At 39.5% G+C, this 15,896-nt stretch overlaps 1 protein-coding gene and 1 long non-coding RNA gene across 5 annotated transcripts in view; one reads left to right on the top strand and one right to left on the bottom strand.

Moving 5' to 3' along the window:
• GBE1 (1,4-alpha-glucan branching enzyme 1) overlaps nucleotides 1-14,282 on the bottom strand; it is a 268,264-nt gene extending 253,982 nt beyond the window's left edge. For all 3 annotated transcript variants that reach the window (XR_012021155.1, XR_012021156.1, XM_072806520.1), the window contains exon 1: nucleotides 13,907-14,282. Coding sequence is in view for 1 of the 3 variants with exons in the window: in XM_072806520.1 (XP_072662621.1) it covers nucleotides 13,907-14,040 (134 nt within the window). In the remaining 2 variants the exon portion in view is untranslated. The remainder of the gene's footprint in view (nucleotides 1-13,906) is intronic.
• Nucleotides 13,417-15,642, top strand: LOC140621454 (uncharacterized). Of its 2 annotated transcripts, none has more exons than XR_012021157.1 (2): nucleotides 13,417-13,606; nucleotides 14,524-15,642. It is a non-coding gene; the product is annotated as an uncharacterized lncRNA (long non-coding RNA). The 2 variants fall into 2 exon arrangements; XR_012021158.1 differs by lacking the exon at nucleotides 13,417-13,606 and adding an exon at nucleotides 14,310-14,393.
• The last annotated feature ends 254 nt before the right edge of the window (nucleotides 15,643-15,896 follow it).

Below are 15,896 nucleotides of genomic sequence, written 5' to 3'. Positions count from 1 at the left end.
TTTTGCCTTATGGGACAGATTAAATGCATTTAGCATATGAAAATATGACATAACTAAGAATCACCCAAATGAAAAGGGCACTGTGGACAAGCCGTGTCAAATCACTTGGGGAAGACATGGCTACCTAGTTGGGCCCAGTTAATTAAGTACGTGGCATATCTCCATGTTAACGTTTACAACATCATCCATTTATATTTCTCTTCAAGTATTCAGTATTTAAAAAAACAAAAGTCACCACTCAATAATTGCTAACTCCCTCTCTTAGGCAAAATCAGAATCACTATGGGAATACTTTCCTCTGTTATCAAGAACACAGAGCTGACTGAACCTCTCTCCTTCCTTAGTCTTCCCTTTCATTGTCTTCATCAGTCATACCACCTCTTTCTAGAAAAACTCTTCCTCCTAATACAATATTTTGAATACATGGAGTTAAACAATACATATTATAAGAATTCATTTTATACATTTCTTTTTGTCTTTTTCCATGAGGTTACTAGACAATTTGAAATTACATCTGTGGCTGATATTATATTTCCTTTCAGTAGTGCTGATCTAGATGAGACACTTAGGGTGGGGGCAGGAGGAGGCCCTCAGCATTCATGTGCATTTCTGAGACCTTTCTGACTGGGTGACAATCATCAAAATCTCCCTAATTCAGGAATGGGTGCCCTTAACTTACTTAGGAATTGCTTCAGTGCCTCTAAAGAATCCGCAATCCCTTCCAAATGGGTTTATCTGTTAAAGAAATATGCTGATAGGTTATCAAATATGATTTATGAACTATTTTAAAGGCTTCAGTTCTTTCATGCAATTCTTACACAATCATATTTTGCAACTGAACAATTTTTGCAACTTTCACTTAAAAGCAACAAAAACTGTATAGAGGTCATATGATAACTTCATTATAGTTTTAATGAAGATTGTTTTAACTATCATATACTTTGACTCCTTCCAAAAAAGTCTCAGACGTTGTCCACACTTGTCAAGACTCAGTCCCTCTTTTATAGAGAAATGGTTTTAAGAATTTCAGGCAACTCAAATGAACTTCTACGTGGTACATACTCCCCTTCCTTAACAGAATAGGGTATGCTTTCATCTGTCTTATACTGAATTTTACACACAAATATCTACTATAACTGCATTTATTCGTTGATCTGCCTAGTCCAAGCTCCCAACAGGGAGGAAGAAGCCTACTTTACTCAAAATTGCCTTACTATAACATAGAGAAATGCCTAAGACAATAAAGATATTGAAAACAGGTTAAATAAGCAAATTAATGAAGAAGCCTATGACCCAGATGCACACATATATCCTGGAACACCAGTGTGGGGAATAATTTTCTCTATGTAGTCACCTTCTGTACCTTATCCTAAAGACCTATATGCAACATTGAAACTCGCAATGCAGGTGTTAAGAAAAAGTAACTTTGATAGTGATAAACTAAAATCCCTTTACCAACAGTAAGTAGAAAAATCATTTTGACCATTAAAAAATTAAATAATCTGGTTAGCTACATGGGTATATATAGACTATTCATTTTCAAAAAATTAGAGCATATAGCTTAAATATTTATAGAATAAAATTTGGTCCATTACTAACTCAGTTTTAAATTGAGATTGGGGTCATGCTGTGCCTTGCTAATCATAATATCTGTGAAACAGCAGCATCAGCACCACCTGAGAGCTCCTTCGAAATGCAGATCTCAGACCCAGTGCACATAAAATGATGCATACATAAATCATAATTATTATTATTATTGTGATGATGACAACTTATTATCAGTAAAATTGGCAGACATCTCTTAGATGCTCAGCGCCTCATATTCATCACAGTGAGTAATGAATGTAGAATGAACAATCCTCAAAAGTTCCACTTATTTTTCTGCTTAAAAATGGGTAAATTTTTAGCTATCACACTCATAAATTCTACAAATTTTGCCAAATAAATGTGCTAAGAACTTTCATCTCTCAACATCTAAGCAATTTCTGTCTGGAAGTTGACATGCTCTGATTTCTATTATATTAATAGCACAATGAATCTGACAAACATCAAAGTAAATATTAAGATTGAAGTAAACCAAAGGCTAATTTCAGTTAGATAAAAAGCAGCTCATCTTAAGGAATATTAACATTACCTTAGCTAAGATTTAACACATTCATTCCTACAAGTAAAAGTATAGCAAAAATTTTTTGAAGATTTGCTTCTTATTTAAGCCAAGTAAACACAAAATGAATGAAATTTGTTCTTTTTCTTTGAAACTTGTTTTTTAATTTTTACATTTTTACAATACAGAGCTGAACAATATGTAATACTGACAAGCGGTTCTAAGATATGAAATAAGAAAAACCTTAAAAAGTCAAATTAAAATTCAATCTACATACATTTATAATATATATCAAAAAATGTTATGGTATAAGAAAAAATATGAAAAGTAAATATTGAAAAAACTGTAACACAAGATAACATTGTCATCATTCATATATTTCAGTGATACCTAGCTAAATACTAATTTATTTTTGGGCCAAGTGACTTACTAATACAAGTCTGTCAGTTTATGATCTTCAAAAAGAATCAAATAACCATAGGCAATAAAATAAACCTCAACCCAAACCTCAAGCCTTACATAAAAATTTACTCGAGATGGGTCATATATTTGCATGTAAAATGTAAACCAATAAAACTTCTAGGAGAAACGTTAGAGGAAATCTTCAGATTCTAGAGCTAGGCAAAGAGCTCTTATACATGAGAACAAAAGCACAACCCAGACAGCAACAACAATAAAAATCAATAAATTGGACTTTATGAAAATTAAAAACATTTCTGTTAAAGACCCTCTTTAGAAGATGCAAAGATAAATAGTTACAAAACAAATATCTGACAAAGAACTTATATCTAGAATACATTTTTTAAAAGTCTCAAACTCAAAGGTAAAAAATAATAATAATAATAATCAACCCAATTAGAAAATGGACAAACAGCATGAGAAAACATTTCACCAAACAGGACCTATAATTAGCAAGTAACATTTAAAAAGATTTTCAACATAATTAGCTCTTAGAAAAATGCTAATTAAAACCATAATGATCTATCCCTATACAACTAACAGAACTTTTACTATTAAAAAATGTGACTAAAACCAAATGTTAACAAGGATGCAGACGAACTAGATCTTGCACATATATCTGGTTGGAATGCAGAATGGCACAGACACTATGGAATAGTTTGGCAATTTCTTATAACACTAACATATTCTTGCCATATGAACCAACAATCACACTCATGGGCATTTCTCCCAGAAAAGTAAAACCCGTATGTAAATATTAATATTTCAAATTTATTGAAATATTTTAATAGCCAAAAACTAGAAATAATCCATATGTCCTTCAATAGGTAAACAGTTAAGCTGTGATACATATACACACAGTAAAATACTATTCAGTGACAAAAAGGAACAAACTAGTGATCTATGCAGCTTGGATAGATCTCAAGAGCATTATGCTGAGTGAAAAAAGTCAATGACCAAAGATTACATACTGTAGGATTTAATTTTCATATCATTATAAAAAAGGAAAAGAAATGTTACACAGATGGAAAACAAACCACTGGTTGCCAAAGGTTAGAGATAGGGTAAGAGGGTAGTGTGAGTAAAAAAGAATGAGGGAGTTCCTTTCCAACTGCAGATGTAATAGTTCCATATCATCATCATCATGGTGGTGGTTACATTAATATATACTTGTGATTAAATTGCAAAGAAGTAGATACACACAAATAAGTGCATGTAAAAAAAAAAAAAAAAAAAAACTCATGAAATCTGAAAGAGGTCTGCAGATTGTATCAATGTTCACTTCTTGGTTTTGAGACTGCAATATAGTTATGCAAGAATACTGCCATGGGGGCAAGCTTGAGAAAGGGTACAGGAGCCTTCTTTGAACTATTTTGCAACTTCCTATTAGTCTATAATTATTTCAAAATATTTATTTTTTAAATCCAGCCTAACACAATTTGCAGTTCTCAAAATTCACTCTATTTTTAAATGTCTTCTAACCTTTTTTTTTTTTTTCTTTTCTTTTGGCTTATTGTTTTTTGTTTGTTTTTAATGTCTTTTAGCACTAAAGGTACTCTGGACCTGCTACAACAAAACTTCAGTTATTTTAATACACTTGCTTCTATGTACTTCCTGCTTCTCCATTGTATTTATGAGTAGAGGTTTACCTAATACTGCATGAATAGCATATAGTTTTCAATAAAGGGCACCTTGGGGAAGTGAAGCAAAAAAAAAGATCTGTTAGTTTCATTACATTCTTATCGCTAGCAAGCACAATTTTAAACAACCAGCATAACACTGCCAACTGAAACGGTCAAGAGGATTGAAGACTCCCATGTGTAAATAACAACAACAACAAAAATATACAAATAACAAAAGTCTCAGAGATTTTTAATGCAGAAAGATGAGAGCTGGAAAAAACATGGAATTGACAAACATGAACTCATTCGTGAAACTCCAAATCCTGGAATAATAACTAACCCTCTGGAGAGAAGACTATAAAGCAATTAAAAAGCAATAGTAAGTTAGACATAATTACTCATGATCTAAATAATGGTACACAATAATCATGGGTAGTAAGATCATAATCTCTTAGGAGAGAAAACTTTTTTTTTTTTTAAAGATTTTATTTTTGGGGACGCCAGGCAGCTCAGCGGTTAAGCATCTGCCTTCGGCTCAGGGCGTGATCCTGGAGTTCCAGGACCCAGTCCCACATCAGGCTCCCCGCAGGAAGCCTGCTTCTCCCTCTGCCTGTGTCTCTGCCTCTCTCTCCATGTCTCTCATGAATAAATAAATAAAATCTTTTAAAAAATAAAAAGATTTTATTTCTTCGAGAGAGAGAGAGCACGAACCAGCACGAACAGGAAGGGCAGAAGGAAAAGGAGAGAGTGAATCTTACACAGACTCCACACTGAGCATGGAGCCCAATGTGGGGCTTGATTCCAGGACCCTGAGATCATGACCTGAGCTGAAACCAAGAGTTGGATGCTTAAATGACCGTGCCACCCAGGTGCCCCTTAGGAAAGAAAACTAATACGACACTAGACACAGCAATGATCTTCTACTCTGACATCAAAGAAGAATTGTTGTACTCTTCCACAAATTGCTCTTTCATCCTATTATCACAAACAAAACACTAAATTTGCCTATAATGATAAAATCCTATATTTATATAAAAAGTCTGTGCTAGGTATGTTGTAAGAATGACAGTTACACATCTGAAGCTTTCAAAAGAAAAACATACGAAGGTATATTGTTAAAGCCCCATAAACATATAAGTCATTACATAACGAAACACAATCTGTGTTTAAAGATTGAGCATAAATTAACTGACATCTTTTAGTTCTTCTTTCTAACCTCACAAATACAATATAACTTGAAGATAAATCAGATCATTTTTAATGAACCCAAGAATACATGAAAAAGTGCTAGTAATTGACAAATTCATTTCCTCCCAAAATATTCTCATATTTTTAAAGAGTAAAATATCTGTGAAATTAAAAGGAAAAGATAGTGATGTGCCCAAGTCTTGGAGCCAGGTAGCTGAGGAGACCCAATCAGCTCATTTTGGACCAGAGCAGTCAAAAGTCTCTATATTCCCCTAAGAAAATAATCCAGAAAAAAATACTGATAAGTTTTAGAGAAATGAAAGCCATGACTCGGGGACTGATAATATTGAGGGATGTGGCTCTAGACTTCTCCTGAGATAAATGGGTTTTGCTGGGTTCTGCTCAGAAGGTTTGGTATACAGATGTGAGATTAGAGAACTACAACATATATTCTCCCCAGGACTTTTCATCTTAGGCAGAAGTAGTGTCCTTTATGGAGAAAAGGAAAGAGTTCTGGGATGCTCTGATTAGGTAAGGCCAAAGGACTTTTCTCAGAAAGATGTGAATAACTAAAAGCCTTGACTACTGAGGCTCACTTTCAGCTAAGAATGACCATGAGACAGTTCCGGTCAATAATTTTTAAAGTGAAAGACCTAGATGGAGTTTACAGGAAATCTAATGTATGCTTGGCTAAAATGGACAAAGTAAGCTGGCATGAACATGCTCCTACTGGGAAGACTGATGTGAGGTTTAGATGTGCCCCACCATCTTCTAAGCATAAGAATAAAGACCGTGGGCAAAGGAGAGTAGAGCAGAAAGATAAAGGGCTCACTGCAAAAGCCCAAACCATTCACCTCCACCTTCTTTGTGAGAAATACGAAGTTCTACTTTAATAACTCAGTTTGTGGGATTTTCTGTTTATTGAGGGTACATAGGGTTTTCTGTTATAGAGACCTACATAAATAACTGATTTTATTATGCTTCTGCAACAGAGAACGTACCTGTATAATGCAGTTATTCATAATTAAATATAACCTGTGGCTGTTGTTTACAATTTATGAAAATGAAAATAAGTTAGATATGATATTGAGTAACATATGATTTCACTGGTAAAAGAAATATTTAATTCTCACTTGCTAAATATTTGGAAAACTTCAAGGTTACCTATACAAGAAGTGTACCTGTAGACTTGGTTTCTGATTCTCATATTTTAGATTACAGACCTAGAGTACATACCCATAGACTGTGACTCATTGTAATTTCTGTTCAACAGATCAACTAAAACATACATGAATATTCCATTTTTCTGTTTTTTATCTCATTGCAAAATAAACATATCAAAAATAGCTGAACTCATCAAGTAAAGAGAGAGAAAAGACAAGGCAAAATATAGTATTTAAGTTTTATTCTTACTAATAGATTATATGTTCCGATTCCACTGGACAATTCTTTCATTTTCAAACTTTTAAGCGCTGTTATATATTTTCCCTTATTTTCAAAGTTATTCCTGTTTATCAATAAACCTGATATAACCATTCCTCCAACCATCCAGAGTTCAGGAGAAAGAAAATCCCAGTAGCTGTTTGATGCCCAAGAATATGAACAGTTAGCAGTCAGATCAAAGACGAGAAAAGACAGAAAAGAAAGATCAAAAGAAGAGTGATTGTAAGCTTCTGTAGGCTAGCATTTACCTCTCTCTCTAAAGGGAGTTTTGTGCTCATTATATCCAGGACTCATCTTGCCTTCAGCTTATAGTAAACAGGCAATTGCCTTATCATTTCCTCCCCAAATTAAAGGATCAAAGTTTAAACATATTCTTTTCCTTGTATACTAGACTATAATTAAAATTACTACTTCCAAAAAAAAAAAAAATATTACCACCTCCTCACCTCATTCACACAATGCTCTACTAGGAAAGAGAAAGAACCCCTAAAAGTAAAGACACCATCCAACAAAATGAAGAGTTGTGGAGAATTCCTGGTCATGTTATTTATCTGATGCTTTATTTTATGATATAGCATTAAAGAAGCTAACAGTAATAAAATCTTTTGAAAATAATATCTTAGTGAATATTTATGATGGAAGGCTATGTTGCTTATATTATTATCATCATGAAATAACTATTATTTATTCACTGAGGATCTTTAATATATCCCTAGTCCCCAAGACACTCCTAGAAGATAGGTCCCACCCAATTCTTTCCAGAAGAAGAAACTGAGGCTCACAGAGTTTGGTGAATTTGCTCTCAGCACACATGAGAGCTCAAATTCAAGCTTCATCTCACTCTTATACTTTGCAACACACACACAGCAATATTTTTATACATTTTCCCATTTTACATGTTAGGAAACTAAATCTAGAACCTAAATTATTCTAATTACTTAAACATCAAAAACACAAGTTTTACAAATTAGTCACTATAACTTAAATAACATCAAATAAGATGCAACATAATTATATAATAAATTAATGATTGCAGACCGTATAATAATGTATGTTTAATGTGGTTTTACCTTTTATTAATGTACTTAGTTCCTGTTACTCTAAACACAAAACAGAATCTGCTGCTTTGGGATGTTAAGCACAAAAGAACCCTGGGTTCAAAACAGTGGTAAGCATCTACTGATGGGTAGACATCATAAGAGGAGAATGTACTCTTCAGTAAAAAATAAACTTACTTCAGAATGAACTGGTAGCAGCAATTCTCTCCAATGAAAACACTTTCATGTTTTCCTTTAATATCTATAAATGTATAATTGAAGTTTAATCCATGCTTTCAAATAACAGCAGCATGATATTCTTATCAGTCTAAAACTATAGCACATTTCACAGGGACTATATTAACATCTCGCTGACTAACTAGGGCCAGCTTGGTGGGAGCTGAACTGAATCCTCTAAGAAGTTATCACATAAAGAGTCATTTCTCAGGAGGTGGTACAGCAGGCACCAGAGCCTAAACTAAACCAAAATGCTCCATCAAGTCATTTTAAGGCACTTTGAAAATGAAAAGAGGTCAGAGCCTCTTGCCCACCACTGTAGAAAATTCAGGAGTAACTGGAATTGGTACAGATCTCAGCTGCAAAGGGCAAATAAATCTACTAGTACAGAAGACTGGGCAAGATACATCTTGTAATCTTCAGATTTTCCCCTGCCTTCTAGAATCACTGACATTTGACTTTCCTCAGAGCCAACAACTTGGCCAGGTACTGAGAAAAAAGTGCACCATGCGGCTTTGATGTAAAACTTCTATGCTGTGAGAATCAATTTTTGGTGTGGCTGCTGATACACCAAGTCCAAAGTACTTTGCCACTCTGATTAGCTACCAATGCAAAAGCTATTTTCATCTCTAACAAAATAGAGATGTTCACTGTAATTGTAACATGTAGTGTACTTGGGGTCACAGAAACCTCTCCTCCCATTCTTGGGCACACAATCTGACATCAGGTTCTCTAAAACTGAATACCCTTCAGTGATTAAACCTTTAGGTTCTGTGAAAGTATCTAATTAATAATGGTTTTCTTGATTTTCTCTAGTTATCTTCAACTCTTTACTCAGACATATATTTCCCTTCCCTAGACTGTCAAACATCATCCCTTGGTAACTACTGCTTCTTTTCTGTTCATCCAAGCATTCCCAACATTTTTAGCTTATCGTAAGTTGACCTGAGACTCATTGCTATGAAAAAAGAGAAAAATAAATAGACTCAGAACACATTCATTCAAATACTATACTGTTCCCTATAAACCAGGTATACTAAACAAACAATACAGAAAAAGTGCCCACCCGTGGGAGCAAACAATCTAGTAGGGGATACAAAAGGGCAGAAAGATAATTACATTACAGTGGATGAACATCCATAGGACGAGGGTGTTCAAAGTGATACTTAAGAAGTCAGGCTCCTCATCCAGCCTGGAAGAAGGTATAGGATGGGGAGAAATCAAGGAAGGTCTATGTCTCTAACCTGTTTCCAGAAGCATGTATAGGGACATATAAGATAAGCAAAGTATGCATAAAACAGAACAAACAGCATGTACAAAAGCACAGCTAGAACCATTACCTAGACCAAAACACGTGGCCTCCAACACAGAATATTCTGGCACACTTTCAACTGATATTCCTTCAACATTTGTTAAAGAACTATTTAAGGACGACTGAGTGGCTCAGCAGTTGAGCATCCACCTTCAGCTCAGGGCATAGTCCTGGAGCCCCAGGATCGAGTCCCGCATCAGGCTCCCCTCCAGGAGCCTGCTTCTCCCTCTGCCTCTCTCTCTCTCTGTGTCTCTCATGAATAAATAAATATTTTTTTAAATCTATCTAATGGGGTAGAGGAAAATTATATTAGTAAAAAGTATATAAAAGGATTCACTTGTTCATTCATTTCCACTAAGCTAAAGGAGTCACTTCTGATAAAGATCAAAAATGTATCCAATGCTTAATCTTTTGCCTTTTTTTCAGTGATTTTTCTAGACCCCTAACTTCTTGTGAGCCCACACAAACTAAGAAATGAAAACTTTCAATATTTTAAAAGTGCATGTGTAAAATGGATATCATGTTTCCAATTTATTCTAGTGATATTTAGTGCCCCTTATAAAATGGCTCTCGGACATCTCAGCTACCTCTCCAGACCCATAGGCTCCCTCTGGTTAGATGGTACAGAGTGAGAAGGAAGGTCCAAAGATGAGGCTATAAAGGTAGACAGAGACCAGATAATACAGACTCTTGCACATCATGAGAAATAGTCTGTAATGCCTTAAAAACCATGGGGAATTATTGAGAAAATTTGAAAAGAGGGAGCAACTATGTGACTGTGCAAACCAGGCTAGAGATGCTAGAAACTTGAGTAGGATGAAAGCAGTAGAAATATAAAATGGCATGTAGTTGAAAAACAGGAGCTATAATTGACTAGACTTGGAGATAAGAAGAAAGAAGAGGTGAGAATTAAGGATAAGTGTTAAGTTTTTAGGCTTGAGTAGTTGGTAAATAAGGATACCACACACAGAGATGTTGAATTTTGTACCTCTAGGACATCAGAAAATGAAGCTATTTATAAATATGACCAAGACAAGGAGATTTGGGGTTGAAGATAGACATGGGCAGCCTCAGTATATAGATGGAATCCAAAGGATAGGGGAGAATGCCCAGGGAAAGTATACAAAGTAGAAATACAAAAAAGGACATAGGGAAGAGCCCTGAGAATCTCTCAAGTTAAACGGTCAGAAAGAAATAGAGGAAAAACCATTAGAGATAATAGAAGAAAAGCAAAAGATTTTCATGACTCCAGGGATCCACAAACTGGCACAAAATGTCCAATGCTAGAGATAAAGAGGAAAGAGGTATTCATTAAATTACCAAGAAGTCATTGTTTGTAAACTTGTTGAAAATAGTTCTAGAAAGAAAGATCAACCCCAGCCACAGTACTACTAACCATGTGAACTTAAGCATTTGACCAAATCTCAGATTCTTCATCTGTAAGTCATGAAAAATAAAAACCCTTCCTACCTCATGGTTTTGTTATCAGGATTAAATCAAAATCTAAAAATACTATGTAAACTTTAAACAGGGGGTAGAGACAAGTGTTATTGCAATTGTGCTGTTCTTCAAGCCATTCACAAATGTCAATTCTCTGCGTTCACACCCATGGCTCAGAAGTCAAATTTGACTTTCACTGGCCCATATAATGTGTCAGCAGAAGTGACTCACTCCTAAACAAAAGCTGTAAGAAACAGTGTATAGTTTAACATGTTCTGTGCTCCCTACAGCTAACATTATAGAAGCATATTTCAAACTGAAGCCTTCATCATCCTAAATCCTTGAGTGATGGCCATGAGAAGAGCCTAACTCACGATGACATGTAATACAGGGACAATTAAATGTTACTGTTTTAAAACACTAAGATTTTGAAATTATGATCACAGCAGCTAATTGCAGTATAAATAACAGATGATAAAAGGACAGCCAAAAGGAAAATCCCATCTTAGAAGGTAACCAATGAGACATAAGGGCTATCACAATGCCCTTATGTACTAATTTTTATTTCTCAGAGTAATTCATTAGTCCTCACACTTGATTTAACAGTCTTACAGTTACAGAAAAGGTAAATAGATGTACTTAACAGAGTTTCTAACAAAGATACCTTGGTTGGGAAAGAATGAGACAGTCCATCAATGACAAGAAACTGTCTCCCTCATCATCATTCTTAAATACTGTTGTTTGTGCTATATTTTTTTTTTACTCCTTAGTTAGCTCTACTCTGCCCCTGAATGACTGGTTGTATATTTGTGTTAGGCTGAAGACACAACACCTCAGTGGTTTATTAGAAATAAACAGAAAATATAAAAAGTAACCAGGACCAAACTTTATGAGGGAAGAATTTTTTATTCTTTAAATGTTAACAGTAAAAGTTGCCGCTGCCAAATGCCAAGTTACTATTTGATATGCTTAAACGCAACATGTGTGCTGGAAAATGGCAACTACTGAGAACCAAGGCCAGAAGTAGAATCCAGGTCAGAATGAGCCCACTGGACCAGCCTTTTCACCAAGAACATTGGATTGCCCCATCTTTATTCTGGCCTTTGTCCCTCTCATTAGTTCTGACAAACCATGAAAGGATCGTAACTGCTTCAATCCCAATGGAGCTGAAGTGAATTACATGAAAGAAACACTTACCAAGGGTTGTCCAGCTGTAACCTCTTTTTTTTTTTTTATGGGGTGAGGAAATGTAAACAAAATCTTTCACAATTCTTCTTTTAGAAATGTCTTAAGTATCATTTCCAAAGCATAGAAACAAACTAGTATCATCATAAATAAGCACATTAAAGTTTGTCCACCATCTTTCGCTCTAAAATTTTTCACTATTTGTAAATCAAATCCAATTTTGAACTATGAAGATTATGCACTTTGAAAGCATAAACTGTAAATACTGAGAGCAATCTCACAAAGCTGTAGAAGGGCCCAACCTGATGAGCCCAGCAACAGCTCAAGCGGACTACTCTGAGAAGGGCTCTTTCAACAGGATATACAAACTCTGCAATGAGATGTTACATTGAACTTTGTGTTCCTTTTTTGTTCATAGGGAATCCTTAGTAAATGGTTGCGGTGGGGGGGGGGGGGAGCACCCGGGGGGTTCAGTGGGTCAAGCATCTGCATTCAGCCTGGTCCCTGATTCCAGGGTCCTGAGATTGAGCCCAAATCCAGTTCCCTGCTGAGCGGGGAGTCTGCTTTCCCTCTCCCCATACCCTTCCCCTGCTCATGCTCTCTCTCTCTCTCTCTCAAATAAATAAGATCTAAACAGTTGATGGATTAAATGCAGGTAGTAAGGGACAATGCCAAGACATGAACTTAAGATTTTTTTCCAAATTCCAAATGAATCCTGTTTCATTACCCCCAATACTGCGTCTGGCCAATACTTAACTAGCCATTTTCTACTACTTGAAAATTTGATCATGCATGTTCTGTTACCACGGACGTTTTTGTGCTGGAGTCACTTGGCTAAAAGGGCAGAAACCATTAAGTCATCATGTGCTTATCTCATAAATCTAACTACTATAACTAATATAACAACTATTGTAATCTTAAAAACTATACTTTGAAGTTGAGCACACGACTAAAATTGTCCTAGCGACTTAATTGTCCTAAACCAATTTATTGCAGCAAAAGAAAGCTAACAGCACCTAAGTCGACCCCTAGAAGTCTGGCTTTCCTGGCCTTCCTCCCTCTTCCCCTCTGCGGGAGGGCAAGGCCGAACGCAGACTAATGTTGCTGACAAATGTTGACTCATCAACGTTGGCCCACGGAGGTGGGAAATAAAGCGGCCAAGATACACTTCCTGTTCCCCAGGAGGGGAACTATTAACAAGGGAAGAACAAAAACTGCCTGAAAGGATCCAGTTGGATGTAAAAGTCACAATATTTGCAATGAAATACATGAAAGTCGTACAGGCGCGATCACACACGCCGGGCGTTAAGCACAGGGAAAGCTCAAGGGCACCCCCTCCCCCCGGGCATCCCTCCCCTCCCCCGGGGCATCCCCCCCCAGGCCCTTGCGGGGAGCCACAGCGCGGGCCAACGGCGCAACACCGCGGATTCGAAAGCAAGGGAGGGGGAGGAGGAAAGTTTATTCAGAGCTGCCACGTCTAGTCCGGGGGCCAGAGCCGTCACACCCGCACTCCCGCAGCCCCTGAACCCAGCTCACGGAGCCGACCCGGCGCAACCTCAAACCGGGGCTACCCTGCAAGGTCCGGCGGTGGGCCCGGGCGGGGCCGGCGGGGGGCGGGGCCGGCGGGGGGCGGGGCCGGCGGGGGGCGGGGCCGGCGGGGGGCGGGGCCGGCGAGGGGCGGGGCCGGCGAGGGGCGGGGCCGGCGGGGGCGGGGCCGGCGGGGGGGGCGGGGCCGGCGGGGGCGGGGCCGGCGGGGGCGGGGCCGGCGAGGGGCGGGGCCTGCGCGCGCGGAGCCCGCGCCTGGAAACGCAGCCAGCCTTTCCCTTGGTGAAGGAAGGGGGGATGGGGAGGAGCACCCCGAGGTGGCGTCGGGCCGTACCTGCGCTGGAAGTCCGGGGCGAAGGGTTTCAGGTACGGGTCGATCTCCAGAAGCCGGGCCAGCTCCGGCACGTCCGCCAGGGCTGCCGCCAGCGCCTCCTCGGAGCAGTCGGCCCGAGCCGCCGGAGCCGCCATCTTCTGCCGCAGCCCGCGTAGCCGAGCCCGAGCGCGTCGATGGGAGCCCGAGCGGGCCCCCGAGCTCTCGCTGGAGGGAAGGCGGCGGAGGCGGCGGAGGCGGAGCCGGAGGACGCCGAGGGAGCTCCGGCGGCCCTGGGCCCTTTATAGCCGGAGAGAACGGCCGTCGGCCCCCGCCCCCCGCCTCCTGCGCGGCGGGCGGAGCGGGACCCGGGGTGATCCCCGGACGCACGTCCCGAGGCGGGCGGGGCGGGGCGGGGCGGGGCGGGGCGGCGGGCGGCGGCGGGCCCCTGCGGCCGCGGCGCTCGGCCCTGCCCTCCCCCGGCCCCTCCCGCGCGCGGCGCTGGGCTCAGGTGGGTGTGTGGTTTCCTGGCCGGGACCTCCTCCGAGTTCGGAGACCCGGGCCGCTGTCGGGGAGCAACACCCTGGAACGTGTGCCCCGTTCCCTAACCGGAGCCCCTGCGGGCTTTCCTGTCGTCGCAGGGATCAGCCAAAAGAGTTAGGATGCTGGAAAGGTCCCACGGAAACTGGGATGTTCCGGCACGATTCAGTGTTGCCAACGCAGAGAGTTGAAGCCGTGGCGAGAACTCTGACCACCATTCCCCAGACCTCAGAGAGAAACGAAAGGGGGAAAAAAAAGCAAAACACCTTTTTGCCTTTGTTTATAATTGTAAGAAACGTTTTTCAACGATTAAACTGAAGTATCCTTGGTAAGACAGATGGTATAGGGACGATCATTAAACATTAAATTGGGGGATCCGTGGGTGGCGCAGCGGTTCGGCGCCTGCCTTTGGCCCAGGGCGCGATCCTGGAGACCCGGGATCGAGTCCCACGTCGGGCTCCCGGTGCATGGAGCCTGCTTCTCCCTCGGCCTGTGTCTCTGCCTCTCTCTCTCTCTGTGACTATCATAAATAAATAAAAATTAAAATAATAAACATCAAATTGGGTTTCAACTGCACCACTTACTAATGCAGTGCTCCCGCAGGAAATCCCTCTTCCTCTTGGCTTAAGAAGAGAGGCCCCTCTGCAAACTTCCCCGATTGGAACTTACTTAGTTCTTTGATTTCTGCTGCTAGCTCAACAATTCTTTTTTGGAAAATACAGAATCGTATGTACGTGGAGAGAATTGGACCCACCCACCCAGGAGTCTCCAAATTGCTTTGAACCTAGGAACTGGACTCAAGCCTCTTTCCCCGTTAAGACTTGGGTGTGGAGAATCCTAGGGGCTGTGGAAAAGAAAGAGCATTGATTAAAATTGGCCTTGAATTTTAAGACCTTGAAAACACTTTTTGTGAAAGGGTTTATAAAGGACTTGATGAGAAATACCTAGCAACAGAGGACCTCAAGTGAAAGAGTGGAGGACTTGAACAACTTTCAGGAAGACGAGTCTATTTTCCATGTACATAACAACATGCAAATGTCAGTAAAATGTAAAACAACATTGACACTCAGAAACAGGTTACCCAATAAAACCACAAATCTGTATCTCCAATCCTCAACTTTTCTCACAAATCCAGATTCACTATGTGCCAGCTGTAATCTCCCCCTCTAGCTGGCTAGTAGACCTAAACCAACTATCTCCAAAATACATCCTAAATCAGTCTTATGTGTGCTGTCACTCATGCAAGTAGTCTCTCATTTGGACTAACATACCTAACTGGTTTCTTTTTTACATTCTCATCTCTAACCCTCTGTCGGGTGTTTTTTCAAACTAATGTGCATATGAATCACCTGATGATGTCATTAGAAGTGCTTCCTCCAATTTAGTTCTGGGTGGTACCTCAGATTCTGCAATTTAAACAAGCTCAGAGGCAATGCTGCTGTTGCGGGGTAGGGGCACAGTTTGAACAGTTAAG

Source organism: Canis lupus, chromosome 30 (assembly GCF_048164855.1).
Source record: "Canis lupus baileyi chromosome 30, mCanLup2.hap1, whole genome shotgun sequence".
NCBI classification, from domain to species: Eukaryota; Metazoa; Chordata; class Mammalia; order Carnivora; family Canidae; genus Canis; species Canis lupus.
The sequence above is the reverse complement of the archived record's forward strand: the minus strand, read 5'-3'. Positions and strand labels throughout refer to the sequence as shown.